This window comes from Peromyscus leucopus, chromosome 6 (assembly GCF_004664715.2).
Source record: "Peromyscus leucopus breed LL Stock chromosome 6, UCI_PerLeu_2.1, whole genome shotgun sequence".
NCBI lineage: Eukaryota > Metazoa > Chordata > Mammalia > Rodentia > Cricetidae > Peromyscus > Peromyscus leucopus.
Window position 1 is genome coordinate 92,969,547 of NC_051068.1, and position 17,858 is coordinate 92,987,404.

The 17,858-nt window shown below is 37.1% G+C and overlaps 1 protein-coding gene across 2 annotated transcripts in view; it reads left to right on the plus strand.

Moving 5' to 3' along the window:
* Dpyd (dihydropyrimidine dehydrogenase) overlaps positions 1-17,858 on the plus strand; it is an 847,112-nt gene that overhangs the window by 725,116 nt on the left and 104,138 nt on the right. For both annotated transcript variants that reach the window (XM_028880091.2, XM_028880092.2), the window contains one exon: positions 5,213-5,392. In XM_028880091.2, the coding sequence (XP_028735924.1) occupies positions 5,213-5,392 (180 nt within the window). The remainder of the gene's footprint in view (positions 1-5,212; positions 5,393-17,858) is intronic.

Consider the following 17,858-nt stretch of genomic DNA (forward strand, 5'->3'; position numbering starts at 1 on the left):
AATGGTGGCACTAATCGTCATCATAGTGGTACCTAACACCCTGCTGTGAAGAAAGGTGCACCAGCCTTAGCCACTAAGAAGCTTCCAATTATACTAAACAAACATGTGAACAGCCATTAATCAAAGCTGCTAAGCAAACAGTTAAAAAAATGTCATATAAAATACACCCATTTAGGCACATCAGCTATACATTGGTGTTTTAATCATTTGCCCTCCCTGGAGTGTAAAGTTGGCACCTTGCTGAGCACTTCCAGCTTCTGAGGTCACATTCTACAGTGGAAGCCCAGTTCCTAGTAATAAATCCTAAAATTTATTTTCTCAAAGTATTATATAATCAGAAAATTATTCTTGTCTCTCTAGTCATAGTTACTTATAAATAACATTTCTTTTAAGGGCTGTGAAGATGTTAATATAATTAATAGAGAAAATAGAAAAATATGATTGTTGAAAAGAGATATGTTTTGCAGACAGTATTTTAGATGTGGATGATATTGACCTTTACTGGTACTCCAAACTAGTCCAAGTATGGTCAAACAGCATCCTAGAAACCTGCCACCAATGCCCTAATTCCAGTATCCCACTAAGAATCTACACGATGTTTATTTTAATGAGATCTCCAGATGGGCTCATGTGTATTCAGTTTTTTTTTTTTTTAAATACACCAAAATTTTGGTCATGCCAAGCAAATGCCACCACTGAGCTATAGACCAGACCTAAAAATTTTAAAGAAAATATCAATGTGCAAAATTCCTAGTATCAGAAAATCCCTCAGGAAAAAAAGTACATCCAATCCTATTGTACAATAAAAATGAAATAGATCAATTAAGAAATGAAGATGCATAGTGTGAACATTGCTATACATGTGTGTATGTGCAGGTGGTCCCTCCCAGCATATACATCTACCTACAGAATCCATTGCTGCCTCTACCACCAACCACTCTATACACTTGCTAGAGTATAATTTCTTTTCCCTCTCCAAATTTCAGTTCTCATACTTGGTGTAGCTCCCACTTGTGCAGAACATTAACATTGTAGAATATAAAGCACATGGCTCACCATGTTCTTTAACACTTCAAAGACACTGATTCTGTGCTCTGATTATTCACATCTTGGCTGAGTTTATTCTATACAAAAGTTATGCTTCTGGATTAAGAGAATTAATAGCTTTTATATTTTTCCCTCTGGAAAAAATCTGGAATGACTAAGGTTATGTTTTCCTGTTCATTCCTTTGAAAATAGTTCTAGATTTCTTTTAGCACAAAATTATAAACAACCCACAGAGTATATGACATGATGTAATTTTCAGAAAATCAAATTTCTTATGTGCATGTGTTAAGACTATATAGTAAAAACATATACTATAAAAATATAATCTTAGCTTGATCAAAGAAGATTAAAGAAAGTATTAGTTGCTTTTTACAGCTAAAAGAAAAAACAATCACAAGAAAAACTATGGAGGAAATTCTGAGGCTCTCAAAATTGTTCTGAGAACAGAAACATCATTAATGTTAAGAAAGTTTATTAATGCTATGCCTGAAAATTAGAATTTAATATTTTCCCCTACCTTACGGGAACAAACCACATTTAAATATTGGGAATTAGGACCTTTTATTTCTGCTTTTTGAGGATTTGCTTTGTCATTATTTTCACTCTTGCTAATCAATCTAGAAGACAAATGAAATTATTGATTATTTCTAACCCAGCACCATGGATTTTGTTTTTAAGGTAGCCATATTGGGTTTGAAGATCAAACTTTTCTAAACATGTTTGTCTGAATCAATTTAGGGATGCTTACTCTTATTACTTTAAAATGACATTTCCTCTGTCTCTGCTTATGTGTACCTCACGTTTGACTACACGAGTCCTGTGCAGTCGTGAGTCTTGTGTGATCGTGAGTCAGTCCTAAGTAGTCAACCATCCTGTGTGATGATGAGTGAACTTCCATGCCACATCCTCTAATTTGACCTTCTTAAGATCCCATTTCCTAATCTACACAAACATGGTTAAAACATAAGTCTTCTTGCTAGTGTTATTTTGAGAACTATATGATATTACTAATTAAAAGCTGTTGACCGGAGAGCCAGGTCCATTTTAAGTCCTTTCATGTTAAATATTATGTTGGTTTTTGTCTTATCTCACTGTCATTCAGGCCATCTTAACCAAGTTCATAAAATAGCTTAAAAATAATAAAATGCAGAGCAATGAAAACAATATTCCCTTTTTTCCCTAACAGAAGCTAAATGCCCTGTAAGTACAGAATGTCCCTATAACTTAAGTTCTCATTTCTCATCCATTCCTTAGCCCCAAGAAAAAAAGTAGCTTCTTCCCTATGAATGTGAGCACCTCTAGTCTTGTTTGAGTTGCTAAATCTAGGGATCACTTCTCAGCTTTGAGTTTCCCGAGAACTTTCTGCAACACTTGACTTAAGCCCTCACGTCTTTTCTGCTGAGTGTCTTTCGTGACCTACTTCCTTAGCCTTGCTTTTAAGCTTTGGAGTATCCAGAAGAGTCCATGCTTGGCTGCCTTTTACACAGGCATCATGGACACTCTGACTCTTCGCTAGTTGGATTCTCTCTCCTGTCCTGTCGTGCCCTGCTCTGCCCTACCTTTGCCCTCCCCTTTCCTCGCCTCTCCTCTCTTCTCCTTTTCTCTCCTCCTGTAAACCTCCCTCTCCTACTCTTTCACTTCTTCCCCATTCTGAATCATCTTATATTTTAATACTTTCTCTATACCAACTTAATAATATTTCTAGTTAGCAAGGAGTACTGCCAGGCATATTCATTATTGTAAAGTTTATTTAGTCAGTAGCCTAGAAGGCTTTAGAAGATTTTGAAATAGATTCTTATTCATTTACCCATTTGGGTGAATTTTAATTCGTATTTGAACTAATTCCTTTCTATCAGCTACCATTGCAGGCACCTTGATAGCCACAGCTCACCCTTCATGTCATAGATTCTCCAAGAACTATTTAAACTGATCAGAGATGGAAAATATATGGAAATAGTTGCAATTGTGTTGTAAGATGTTCTGACAATAAAGTTTGCTTTGAGTCAGAGGGCAGAGCTAACCACTAGTTGACCAAAAGAGTTTTTGGAGTACTGAGGACTGATAGGAGACAGGAAGTAATAAGACAGGGCTGAAAGAGGATCTCAGTCGTTTTAGATAGAGGAATGGAAGAGATAGAAGGTCACTGGTGGCTTCTTCATTTCTCTGATCATTCAGGTTCTTATTCCAATATCTGACTCATGATTTTTTATTGATAAAGAATAACTAGATAAACACTTCTCACCTGGGGGGATGCTTCACAATTGTCCTGGGCATGGATAGACAGTTTTCCTCCAAATGAAAAAGACTGAGAACAGTTCATATAGTATTTACACTGTCTTGGGTATAGAAAATCATCTAGAATTGATTTAAAGTATACTTCAGAAAGAGAAAATTATTCCTATTTTATATGCACAACTTGAGTATCTGCAGATGTGGGTCTCTACTAGGGTGCACGAGAACCAATGGTCTACACATATTAGTCAACTGTAGTAGGAATTCAACATCTTAAAAAATAAAATAAAAGTGAATTGGACTTTTCTTAGTTTTATTTGAATGATTTACAGGGTGTATTTGATACAGGTTAGGGAGACTGTTGACTTCCATTTCTTCTTTAACTGTAAGAATTTTATTTTGTTGCATGTGTTCACCCAAAACTTTTCTTAATAATCACTCATTCTATTCATTGAGTACAGAATAAGTGGTAAATTATGTGGTGGTTGCTGGAAATAATATAGTGACCCAAATAAATATACTTTGTTGGTCCTGGAGAGAAGGCTCAGCTGTTAAGAGCACTGGCCATTCTTCTAAAGGGCCCAGGTTCAGTTCCCAACACCCACATGGCAGCTCACAACTGTCTATAACTCCAAACTCTGACACCCTCCCACAGAGATACATGAAGTTAAAACACCAATGCACATAAAATAAAAACAAAACAATTTTCCTGTGTTTAGCCTCCAAGATGCTAAGGACTCTGCCACCAAGCATATAATCATCCATTAATTATAAATCAAGATAACTATATTTAAAGGAATGTCTACCCTTCTCTGGGATCCTGGAAGCTCCCTGAAAAGGTAACAATTAAGAGATTGAAGAATGATTGGTTGCTAGCTGGATACAAACTGGAAAAGACTTCTGAAGCAATCAAAACATCATAAAAAATAAAAGTCCTAGTCTGTTGCAGGTCACTCTATCTGGACACCCCTTTGGGAAAGAAGTGAGAAGGGGTGGTGTCAATGACACAGACACTGGGAGTCAGGTGAGAAGGAAGCAATGGACTCATTTAATGTGGATATGGGGCAAACCTATATACCCTCCCCCCTCAATTTCCCATTGACAGCTAGAGACTCTCTTAGCTGTGTTGTCTCTTTCTTATTGGCCCTCAGCATTCGATAGTCATGTGACACCAATCACCAGGTGCAGCAGCAGATTCCAAGTTGGCTCAGTGGAAAGTAGCTAGCAATCATGCCTATCCATGCTACCTAGAACAGGACAGCTGCAGTTTTACCAGGCTAACTGACTGTACTCCTCCTATACTAGTCAGTGTGCCCAGCCCACATACAGTCAAGGATACCTATGGATTACACCCTATGCAAACATAAAACATAAGGAGAATATTTTTGTGTTCAATTTTTGTTTTCTTTTTGTAATTCAACTATATGTTTCTCAAGCATGGGCTTGTAGAAGAAATCTGTGTGAATGTCAAAAGGTTGACAAATATTGGCGAGGCCATTTATTTCCACTTCAAGGCTTGAGAACAGCTCAATGGCAGTATTTTCAAAAGAGAGGGAAAACAAGAAAACTGAAGTGTCTATGTTATACCAAAATTCAACCATAGGCATCAGTGTTTAACATCTGTATGGAGACATATCTGGTGTGCAGTAACCTGTATGTGTTTGCAATATATAATTTCCTATGCTTTGCAATGTGTATTCACACTTGTGAGAATGTCAGCACACAAAGCTAGATGAAGAATTCAACACCTCTAGAGGTTATTCTATGTCTCCGTGGTTTCTCCCTACTTGCCTCCCACTCCTATTCCAATCCAGCTATCGATCTGTTTGCTTACAATAGATCTGGCACATGAACATTTGTTAAATGACTGAAGGTTATGTCTGTCTGAAGAGAGGGCCCTTGGTCTGATGCTCTGCCATTTTATCTTCCCTAGGTATGTAGTGCTATTCAAAATCAGGACTTCACTGTGATTGAAGACTACTGCACTGGCCTCAAAGCCCTGCTTTATCTGAAGAGCATTGAAGAGTTAGCAGATTGGGATGGGCAGAGTCCAGCCACTATGAGTCATCAGAAAGGGAAACCAGTTCCACGTATTGCTGAGCTCACAGGACAGGTATGTGCTGATCTCTCTTGTATTGACCATGGAGAACTCTGCTTGGGTTCATTTCTCTTTTAGGTCATTTGCTTTGCCACATCTTCCCAAAGATGCCAAAGACAGTGCCTATTTGGTGTTGATTTTTTACAATAGAATTATTCTGAAACAGGATTGATTACAGCTATACAAGAGGTCTCCGAGTTATTTTCTGAATAAACACAAGGTCATACAAGAGAAAAAAATTGAAGTTTTTAGTGTGAAGTGCCTATGAGTTCTTGCTGACTATACTGATGACAAGCATTCGTTCTGGTGGGGGAGCTGGCAATTTCTTTATTTTTTTAACAAGCTTTGGAGATTATAACATTACCTTTCTATTTTCAAGACAATCAAATCACTGGAGTCCTGAATAATATGATGCCATTTTTTAAAATTAAAATCTAATCAGTATCTTTTGTAACTGCCTCTGCCATGTGGTTAAACCTGGGCTCCAAAGGTTGCAGCCTAACTTTCTTTCTAACTGCTATTTTTCTGAGAAATATACACTACATTTACATTTTGTATAATACAGTGATTTGAGCAACTCTTTTCTAAAACAACCTTCAGCATTTTGCCTTTGTGTTTCCTTTGTATTATTCTAAATAGACAACCATTGTCAGAAGATATTTCTTGAGTCCTGAACGAGGGGAGAAAAAAATTATAATTCTTAGTCTTTTCAGCTTGTCACTACATCAATAATTAACTTTAAAAAAGAGAGAGAGGCGGTATGAAAAGATTCTTTAAGGAAGCATTTAATAATTCACATGAGTTTTAACTTGAAACAGGTCACATGAAAAAGAATGGAAAACAAAAACCCTGGGTGTGCCGCCTTGGATGATGGTGAGAGGCTCAGCAAGACTGAGGGATACAACACGTAACTGGCCAGTGTTCTTGAGAAATATCACTGTCCTTAGCGTAATAGATAACAAAAAATAAAAAATTCTTGAAGAATAATATGTGTGATTGCAAGTTCAGTAATGAGAAAGAGGGAAAGAAATAAAATCTACAAAGTGGGTTCCAGGAAAATATCATGATGAATGACTCCGTGAGTGGCAATCAAACAGAAAGGCTGTGACATTAATATTTATAATATTGTAATTAGAAGACAGTGCCTAAGCAGCATTATTAGTGTAACTAATCATATTATCATAGACTGAGTCTTCAGTATTCAAAGAGTGTTCTTGCCTTTACCAATGATCAGCAATACCCTAAGGTTGTTTTTAACTAAAAAATCATAGATGACATTATGCAATTCAATGTAAAAATATCTATCTCATGGAAATTGTTTCTGATGTGGTAGTTTATGACCATCTATAAACTTGGGTGAGTGTCATGTGAACTGAAATGAAAGCAACTCTTCTGTGCTATGATATTCTGTCTTTTAAAGGGTATTCACCCTCATCTCTCCATTTCCATATTCAAAGGAATGATGGATCAAGAAGAGGACATCTGTGTCCATGACATAAATGGAAATAGATTTTCTAATAGTTTAGATATAGATTTGGACTTTATTTTGGTAAGCCCAGCCTTCAGCAAAATCATTAGTATGATTTTCAGCATTATCAATTATTTAAAAAAAGATTGCCTAATCATTTCTCAAAGGTAAAATGAGAAACAAGCAGATGCTCTGATAATAGACCCTGGGTTCTCCGGTGCAAGGTGATATGACTAATACAATAGGAGGCTTCCCCTGTAGATTAACGTCCTGACTAGTGAATCTAAGCACTCTGGAGTTACACACTTCAGATGACTTCCTGTCTAATTCTGCTCAATGGAGTGTGTGTGTGTATGTGTGTGTGTGTGTGTGTGTGTGTGTGTGTGTGTGTGTGTGTGTGTAAGCAACTTATTAAAATATTGCACCCTGCTATTTATGACACCTTTCTTTTCAGTGTTTTCATGCCATAGAGAAAATGAGAAAAAGCATAGATCCTGCTCAGAAAAACTTATCAGAATTAGCTGAGTTTCATTTGAAAAGTACAAGTGATATTCTCCTTAAACTTTCTCTTTCATAAACAATGCTAGAGTAGAGTACACACCAAAAAGAAAATAAAACAATTGTAATGCAGAGTTTGATGATAGAAAATGTGAAACCACAAGACTTTAGCTAGGAAAAGGATTTGGCTAAGTGAGGTTTGCTATTTTTTCAAGGAATTGATAAATTTAGTGTTAGTATTCAGCATTTGGAGGCATGGGAAATAAGAAAAATCATGGGATTATTTCTTTGGGAACCATGAAAGCCATTGGGCAGTCTAATAATTTAGAAACAGAGTTTGTGATCAGAAAACCACAGGACTGAATGTCCTTACTGTTTATTGTTGGAGAGGGGGAACAGGACTACTGAGCAAGCCCTAACATGCCAGAGAAGGGAAAGTTACAGGCCAATCCTTCAGCATAGTTGGAGATCCATGCATCTCGCATGCTGTTGCCTGCCTCTGGAACACCTTTCCAATCCGACAAGGAAAACTTCTTAAATACTACCATCTCCTCACTTTATGTTCTGACTTCTATACCAGAACCAGTTTCTACTTTTTCCCCCTAGAACCTGAGTCCCAGTAGGTATCACAGAACTGCAGTTTGACATCCATTAACTGTGCTAGACAGCACCCTGACTTATTTATCTTCATATCTTAGTACAGGCTTAATGATTGTTGATTCAGCAATTGGGTAAATGTTGTAATGCAATGTAGGGCCAGAATATAGAACTGATAACCACCTGGCTCATCAGACTATCGATATGTCTATTACATTATAAATAAAGAATAGGGAAGAAAATAACCTTTAAATTTGTTGTTTGAATGTGAAATGCCCTCCATAAGCTCATGTGTTTGGACTCTTGGTCCTCAGCTGGTTGCATTATTAGGGAAGATGATGGAACATGTAGGATATGGAGACTCACTGGGGGAAGTGAGTCCTTAGGGGCAGGCCTGGAAGCTTTACATCCTAGTTACATGTCCTCTCTGTTTCCTAAATGTGGTGGTTTGAATGAGGATGGCTCCCATAGGTTTATATATCAGAATGCTGGGTCAGAACTGTTTGAAAGGTTTAGAGGGATTAGGAGGTGTGTCTGTATTGAAGTAGGTGTGGTCTTATTAGAGAAAGTGTGTCATTGGGGCTGGGCTTTAAGGTTTCAAAAGCCCATGCCAGGCCCAGTCTCAGTCTCTCCATCAGGGCCTCCGGATCACTATGTAGCTCTCAACTACTGCTTCAGCCCCATGTGTGGGCCATGCTCCATGCCAGGATTATGGAGTAAACATCTGAAATGGAAGCAAGTCCCCAGTTAAATGTTTTCTTTTATAAAAGCTGCCTTGGTCCTTGTGTCTCTTCACAGCAATAGAACAGTGACTAAGCCACTGAGTATGAATACAGTTTGAGCAACCAGTTTCCTGCTTCTTTCACCATGACATCCATACCATGACAGAGTGTACCCTTCTGAAGCCATCAGCCAAAATCTACCTTTGCTCCTTTTAAGTGTCTGTTGTCAGGGAATTTCAATCACAGCCATGAAAAAAGAATGAAGACGAATCAAAAGTCTCATTTTGTGAGTCAACATTAGTAAAATGAGATGGAAACAAGCCAAAAGAAACTAAATAGGCTAGTAAGCAAGTGCTATGCATTCTTGGCTTGGTAAATGTAAAAAAAAAAAAAAAAAAAAAAAAAAAAAAAAGTTGTGATAAGCTTCTTGAGGGCCCGGATCTATTTACCAATGTCAATAACAGTGTCCTTCATGTAGGGCAGTGGCAGAGTGGTTATCCTAGTTAGGGTTTCTATTCCTGTGAAGAGACCCCATGACCACAGCAACTCTTATAAAGGAAAACATTTAATTGGGCCTGGCATACATGTTCAGAAGTTTAGTCCATTATCATCATAGTGAGAAGCATGACAACACTCAGGCAGATGTGATGCTGGAGAAGTAGCTGAGAGTTCTACATCTGTATCATCAGGCAGCAGGAAGAGAGAGACACTGGGCCTGGCTTAAGCATTTGAAACCCCATAGCCACCCTCAGTGACACACTTCATGTAACAAGGCCACACTCCCTAATAGCCTATGAGCCTATGAGGACTATTTTTATTCAAACCACCACAGTGATTCAGTTGCTAGATGAATATAGTGATCACTTATTTATTTTAATATATACCTTGAGTTTCATTTCCTTCATAACACCATTTAAGGGTTTCCTTTCTCATTGGGAAAATCAAATCACTTCCTCTCTCTTTCTAGAGACCTTTGCTCACGCAATTAGCAAGCTTAACATATCCTCTAGTCCTGTGTCTCCTTGGCCATTGCTGCAACTCATTATAAGCATTTTAAAACTGTGTATAAGGTCTGCCTTTTCCATGAGTTTCCAAGCACCTAGAGCAATGCTACATGTTTATAGAATTAAACTACACAAATTATCTGTGGTATTCTTATTTAGAAGAAAAAGAGAAAGCCAATTTGTAATTAAAATTCCAGTTGGTCTTTCAGGAATAGCAGGCATTTATAAGGAAAGAGTAAACGTGCCAAATTACTTTCAGCAGGTATTAAGGCATGATGAAATACATATCAGCGATATTAATAAGTGAACCTAATCTGTGCTCATTAAGGAGCTCTAATTAGGATGAGATCAGAAATGCTGCCGTGGAACCAAGGCTTTGTTTCAAGGGTAGAAAGCAAAGATGGAGGCACATGGCCACCCACATTCTTCTGTTGTTTTAAAATCAAAAGTAACATGGTGTGAGACTGTCATGAGGAGGGTATGGTAATTTTATATGGTGATGACTGTCAAGTTTCCAAAGAGAGGAAGGTGTATGTATGTGTATATATATATATATATATATATATATATATATATATATATATATATTTCATATTCATATATATATGAAATTAACAGCATGGCCATAACAGAAGTTCTAGTGATGGTAGCCACCAGAAGACAATACTGTTTCCTAAGTGTCAGCTTCAAAGTTTTATTGCATTTGGACTGTGATAGTAGCTCAGTCAGAAAGGGCTTGTCTAGTGACCACAAACCATTTTATTCAGTCCTTAGCACTAAAACACGTTTGTTTTATTTATAATTTTTTTCTTTTATTTCTATTTCTTCCCCCGGTATAAAATTTGCATATAAAATATATAGATCTTAAATGGAGTATGTTATAAATGAATAGATACATTTACCAAGACTTGATTCTCTGAAATGTAGACTATAACCACACCTAGGGATGTTTGTAAGTGTTCCCTAGCAATCATCTCTTCCTAACTACCACCAGAAACAAATGCCATCTAGTTTCTATGCACCAATATCAGTTTGTTCATGGGTTTTTCCATTTTAAACAGAATTATACGGAATGTGTGTGGGAGGGTCTGTGTATGACAACTCTCACTCACTGAGGTATTTATTATTGGTAAATAGCATTCTGATTTATAAATATGCTCTAATTTGCTTATTCATTCAAAACAGCAGTTTGATGTTTTTCTTGATATCTGAAATGCATCCTTGTACAACTTGTTTTTGTGATAAAGTATTTCCATATATCTTGGATAATATGTAGGGACCTAATCTCATGGTCAAAAAGTAGCTATATGCTTTACATGAAACTTTCAAGCATATTTTCAAAGTAGTTGAAACATTCTACATCCTCACAACTTGTTGGTATGTAAACTTACTCTTGCATTCTATGAAACATTTGATAGTCTAAGTCATTTTTATTTGAGCTTTTTTAATGTGTGTGTGTGAATATCAATATTATTATCTTAATTTTTATTCCTGATAATTAATGGTATTACACTCTTAACACCATTGCCATCTAGACGATTTTTTTCAATGAAGTATTTGCTTAATCTGTTTTTCTTTTTATTATTTTAAACTAAAACTTAGCAGTTTTAATGTATTAGATATAAGGCATTAGACCCCCAAAAAATTATTTGGCAAAACCCAACATCCATTCATAATGATAACCTTTGGCAATCTATAGATTTTCTACAGCTAGCATGGTGCTTAGCATTGGAAGAATAACTTGTTTCTTTTAATATCAACAGCTGATGATGAATTCTTGTTCCTCTATCCCATGGTAGAGAGTTAAAATAAATACTTGAAGAGGACAATGGGGGGAATGACTCGTGTCTAGTTTTAAAGGAAATGCTAACACTGTTGTTTTCATTGTTAAGACTAGTCACATAAAAATACCAAGATTGATAGAGATGTGATTAATATAATAACTGGACTTGGCAAAGTTTCATGATACAAAAACAATATACAGAAGTCAGTTATATTTTTACATGAATAATTAGAATAAAAACCAGTAGAAATAAAATTTAAAATGACACAAACATAACAAGAACTACTACTTTAGACCAAATTAAAATACATGCAGTATCAGCCCAGTGAAAATGACAGTGGATGGGTGAAGGAAGGCTAAGGAAGCCTTAAATCACTGATGAAATGTAGAAAGATGTCAGATTTTTCAAACTGATCTGTCTGAACATTATGATCCCACTCAAAATTCTAACATATGTTTTTAAAGTTGACGAGTTGATTTCAAAATGTACATTGGTTTTGAGAGAGCTAGAAGAGCCAAAATAATTCACAAATTATGACAAAGTTAGGGGACTTTGACTCAATGCCTTCATGGTCTTTTGAGTGCTTTATAAATGTACAGTCAAAAACAAGCATGTTTTGGTGCTTGGATCGACAAATAGATCAGTGGGACACATAGAAAGACCAAAAATAGGCCCACACAGACACACTGAATTGATATTCAACAAAAGTGCCTCAATAATCCAGTAGAGAAAGTACAATCTAACCAAGCATTCTTTTAATGAAATGCAACACACACACACACACACACACACACACACACACACACACACACACTTTTGAACATATTGTATATATAAAAATAAAGGTCCAATGAAATTTAGAATTTTAGAGCAAATTAGGTCCGCTACAAAACTGAGCTGAGGACAAGACATGTATTCTGTCCCTCTGGATAATACATTTTTAAGTTTTTTATTAATTCATTTTATTTTAGTGTATGAATGTTTTACCTGCCTGTGTGCACATCTGTCACATGTGTGCACTGCCCATGGATATCAGAAGAAGGAGTCAGATTCCCTAGAAATGTAGCTTCTGTGTGGGTGCTGGCAACTGAATCTGGGTGTCTGTAAGAACCTGGGTGTCTGAACCATTTCTCAGCCTGTAAGTTTTTGAAAAAAACAAAATAAATAAATATCAAAAGAAAGAGAGAGAAAGAGGGAGAGACAGAGACACAGACAGAGACAGAGAAAGACAGAGATAGAGAAAAGACAGAGACAGTGAGAAAAGGAAAAAAATTGTCATGTCCTTGGTTTTAAGGGCAAGTAAAGATTTCTTGAACCATATGCAAATTTCACTAACCATACAAGAAAAACACTGATGCTAAGTGTCATTACAAATTAACTTCCACTCATCAAGAGACAGTTTACAAAATGAAAATTCACATCACAGAATGAGGGGAATAGTCTGAACACTTGATTCTCATGAGAAATTTTAATCAGAAAAGAAAACATAGACCATACCTTACAGCGTGTGCCGGGTTAATTGGAAACAGCACAACCTGTTCAATCAGTAGTTTATAGAGACCCTTAAGAATGAAGAATCTGTCATGAAGAACTGGTTAGTGGGATCTTAGAGCATTGATAGTCTTATAATCGTAACTGTTGGGTTTTTTATTTTGTTTTGTTTTTGTTTTCTTTCTCTAATGACCATGTTTGTACCTCATCGGTGAAATGAAAACAGCGGATGGGGTAGGGAGGATGAAAGCCAATCCTTTTATGTTCACCTTAAAGTTTTGGGGTCCTTGTCCATATTGCCTTCTCCAACTGCAGGGCTGGGCCCAACATTCATTTCCCTTGAACTGCCAGATGGTCTCACTATATTGTTAGAAAGTTACAGATAACGTTATATGCCTATTACTTAGGTAATGGTTGAAATGAAAATCGTATTGTTATTTGACTGAATTTGTCTGGCTGGACACAAATTGCACAAGGTTTAATTGTAATTTGTTATTTATTTGTTTATATCATAAAACAAGGAAATAAAAAAGCACTAGTCCCAGAAAGTCCCCAGACCCCAGAATTGCCAAATCAGAATACACAGCCAAGATATGAGGAAACTTCCTCTATCAATAAAACACTATCGTATGGTTTGAGTAATTTCCAAGGTAGAGTATGAGAATGTCCAGGGCCTTAGAACAGTAGAACAGATACCTGTTTTTTAAATGACAAGTAAGAAAAATATGGCATTGAATCAAATTCTATAACCCCACTTGCAATGCTGAGCTCCTGCTCACTTGCCAGTGTTCAATAGCCCTATCCAGTAGTCAGTGAGATGCAGTATAAAGAGTAATACTACAGAGATATTTGGAGCCTGGCAGGTTTGAATTCAAGTCTAGAATTTAATGCCTTACTACTCAGTGAGCCTGGACCAGGTACATGCATCCCTTAGGCTCCCCCTTGCACAAAGGCCAAAGGAAGTGATGTTACCTCTTTCACAGGTCCTTCATGAAGACCAGAAATTATGTGTCCTGAGTGTCTAGCATAAAGGAGGCAATTAATATAGTAGATAGCATTATAATTTATAATATATAGTAGAATGATAGATTGATTGATTAACTTATTCCAGGGTAATGCTGGATATATCCTTATCTAAAATAGATGGGTAACAAGAGAAATATAAATATTTGAGAGATGCATTAATAATTTATTTCATCATTTGTGTAGATTTTCAAACAGTTTTTTGCCTTATTTTTATGTTTTCTTAACTTTCTGCTATAACACAATCATAATAACTTTTATTTAATCTGGCCAAAGGCTAGCATATTTTATTTTTTTCCTTTGAAGCACACTCTTTGGTAAAACGCTTCTCAATAATTTGTAAGCATTCATTTTCTAAGGAAAATGGAAATACAGTAGCTAACTCTGGGTCATGAGCAGTCCACCATCATTCCTAAAAGAATCAGAAGGGAGGGGCACACCACTGCTGCCAGAATAGAATAGCAATGCCCGAATCTAACACCAGTCACTCAGGCGAGGTACGGGTAGGAGTCCTTCACTTCTAGGAAGGGGTCATTTTGCATTGCTTATTGTTAGCATCTTAAGTCCTGTAACCCTCTCAGCTTCATTCCTTCTAAACCAGGGGTAAGCTGATGTCACTTTACAGAGCAGCTGTGATGCCATGGTTCTCAACCTTCCTAATGCTGCAAGATTTTAACACACAACGTGTTGTGGTGACCCCCAACCATAAAGTTATTTTGTTGCTATTTCATAACTGTGATTTTGCTAGTGTTACAAATTGAATTGTAAATATCTGACATGCAGGATGTCTAATATGTAACCCCAAAGGGGTCACGACCCAAAGATTGAGTTCTTGCCAGGAGCTCTGGATCCCAGGAGACCTGTGTCCAAGACCCCTGTGAAGCATAGGTAAGCCAAGCAGAAGTGTGTGATCAGTTGTTGGTGCTTGTGTGGACTTGACCTAAGATAAGGTGTTGCAGAATACAGCTTTCCACTCTCTATTGTGGATGGAACAGTACCAGGTCAGCTGGCCAAGAGACTCCAACAATAGCATAGTTTTAAATTTGTAATCACTTTCTGCAGTCCATCATTGTGTGTCTGAAACAAGATATTTTGTACTCATATCCCCCATGTTTTTCCATCTCTCCGTAGTTCCTTTCCTTTGTCCAATACATATATAAAAAATGTGATTCCTTATTTCTTCTTATCATCTAAAATTGATATCTAATTACCAACCACAGTGTAATTATTTCCTTTGTCATCCATGAAAGTTAAGTGGTTAACTGTAATTTCTCATACTTCATCAAATATAACTACTTTAATCAGAATGTACCTTATTAATATTAATTATATACTTAGAACTTGTGCAAAAATGCTCTTGATCTTCAGCACAACTTACATTAATTCTGGTGTGACTTTTAAGTACCAGAAAAAAATAGGATTTTTTTTATTTGGTGTAGATATTGGGAAGTTTTTTAATGGTGTAGATATTGGGAAGTTTTTTAATATGAACAGGTAAATTAATATTTGAGTTCATATTATAGCCATTAATTAATCCCCAGCATTTGTGATTCCAAGCTGTAGCCATAAGGATCTTCCTGAGGAAAACATGATTTTGCTCTATCTTATCTGTTGACATGTATAAAGGATATGAGGTTGAAGAATAATTTTCAGGTAATTATAGAAGTCAAAGATGCGTTCTTGATAAGTGAAACTCAACAGAAATTCCAACCATAATGAGCTTCTGCCAATCAGTCTTAGCCTAAGATTTGAAATAAATTAAATTTATTTTATTAAAAATAAAAATGATGATATTTAATTTATAAAAAAAATCCAACAAAACAAAATTACATTTAATTTTATATTCAAAAATGAGATGGCTGTACTGGGCAGGGTGGCTTGTCTCTGTAATCACAACTCTAAGGAGGTAAGATGTGAGGATTGCCCTGAGTTCACGGCTAACCTAAAAATGAATGTGAGACACTGAATCAAACAAAACAATCAAAATTAGATGTCACAATTTCTATGAAACAGACTTGTGCACTTTTTTATTTATTTATTTTATTTTACAATACTATTCAGTTCTACATAACAGCCACAGATTTCCTTATTCTCCCCCTTCCTGCCCCCTCCCCTTCCCCCCAGCCTACCCCACTTTCCCACCACCTCCAGATCAAGGCCACCCCCAAGGACTGAGATCGACCTGGTAGACTCAGTCCAGGCAGGTCCAGTCCCCTCCTCCCAGACTTGTGCACTTTTAGTGAATGTCAGGGAGGATAAGCCAGGTATCTTTAATTCATTGAATGATTGGCATCTCACATTTGACCAAATAAATTTGTGTAATCAACTGAAATAGTCTTACTTTTCTTGGGGAACCTGATTACTTTGAATTCTTGCTGTACTGATTTAGTTAGCCATGTGATCCCCAATGCCCAAATCTGTTACATAATCCTGGAAATAAATGTTATTGTGATAGTGCTGTGCTTTGTAGTTGGAGACTACATAATGGAAATGTGTCTGAGATGGTAGAACTACAGCCTACACAGAGAATGTGACTAACGCTGCTCAGAATCCTTTGATTTGCAGCTTCGGGCACTGTTTGTGAAGTTCCTAGCAGACCCAAGGTGCTCAGAAGTCTTTGCTCCCAGTCCTCACACCTTGTAGCCACACTGGCATGGAATTTCACCAGCAAACAAAGAGGCTACCCTTTGAAGATTTGCTACAGTCGATCTTTAAAACACCCCCCATGTCTTCCCAGCTTATGACCTTATCTCAAAGTATAATACCCTTCTCTCAGGTCTTCTACTGCTGGTGATTCTTCACAGTCACACTGAGCTGCAGAGTGCCCCCGATCATTTTCTGACCCTCATTCTGGCCATCTTCCAAGCCCCAACTGTTACCAAGTATTTCTTTATATTTAATGGGAGTTCCAAGTGAAGCCAACTAAAGCAACCCACTCATTTCAAGAAGATAAAAGTCATCCCAGTCCTACAGTTTTCCATCATTAGCAAGATATACAATAAGGCTTGGGTACCCCATGTGTATATCCTTTTGCTTTTGTGTTAGACATTGCTACTGTCCAATCCTTGGATTAGGTACTGTGATCAAATCCCTGCCAAGAAGAAATTTGTGGAATATTTACCTTGGATTAGAGTTTGAGGTGATACAGCCCATAATGACACAGAAGACATAGCAACAGCAATGTGAGGCAGGTGACCCTCCCCACCCCGGCCTCTCTCTCTGTCTCTCTCTCTCTCTCTGTCTCTCTCTCTCTCTGTCTCTCTCTCTCTCTCTCTCTCTCTCTTCTCTCTCTCTCTCTCTCTCTCTCTCTCTCTCTCTCTCTCTCTCTCTCTCTCTCTCTCTTCTCTCTCTCTCTCTCTCCTGGAAGGAATGTTTCAATTTGTGTAAAACTGCTACGTGAAACAGCCTTCATTGACTTACTTCCTGTTTCTGAATCCAGAGACTCTGAAAAATAACCTATCAACTCTTAGGATAACTGAGAATGAAGAGGGTCAGAATTCTCTACCCTTCCTAAGTTGGTTTCTAGTATGCAAAGACTCTGCTCACTGTCTCTTGTTCCTCCCTTGCCTTTCTAACTTCAACCACCAGAGTTGGATTTCCAGCCAGCCCACTCCCCAAACTGCTCAAGCTGTACTTGGTAAAGTTGTCCAGTGTTTAGTAGACACTAGTTCAATAAACATCTCTGGATACCCATCTCAGTAGATTCGTGTTATGTGCTACACTTAACAGCTGACCACTCCTGCATAGTTGAGGTTTCTTTGATATTTCAGCACTCCTTCCTTTTGATTTCTTCATATGTCCAAGGTTTACTAATATCACCCCATATGTTTGAAACTCTCGTGCATGAGAATGGAAATTAGACAAAACATTATTTGTAATTGTGCATTTGGGTCA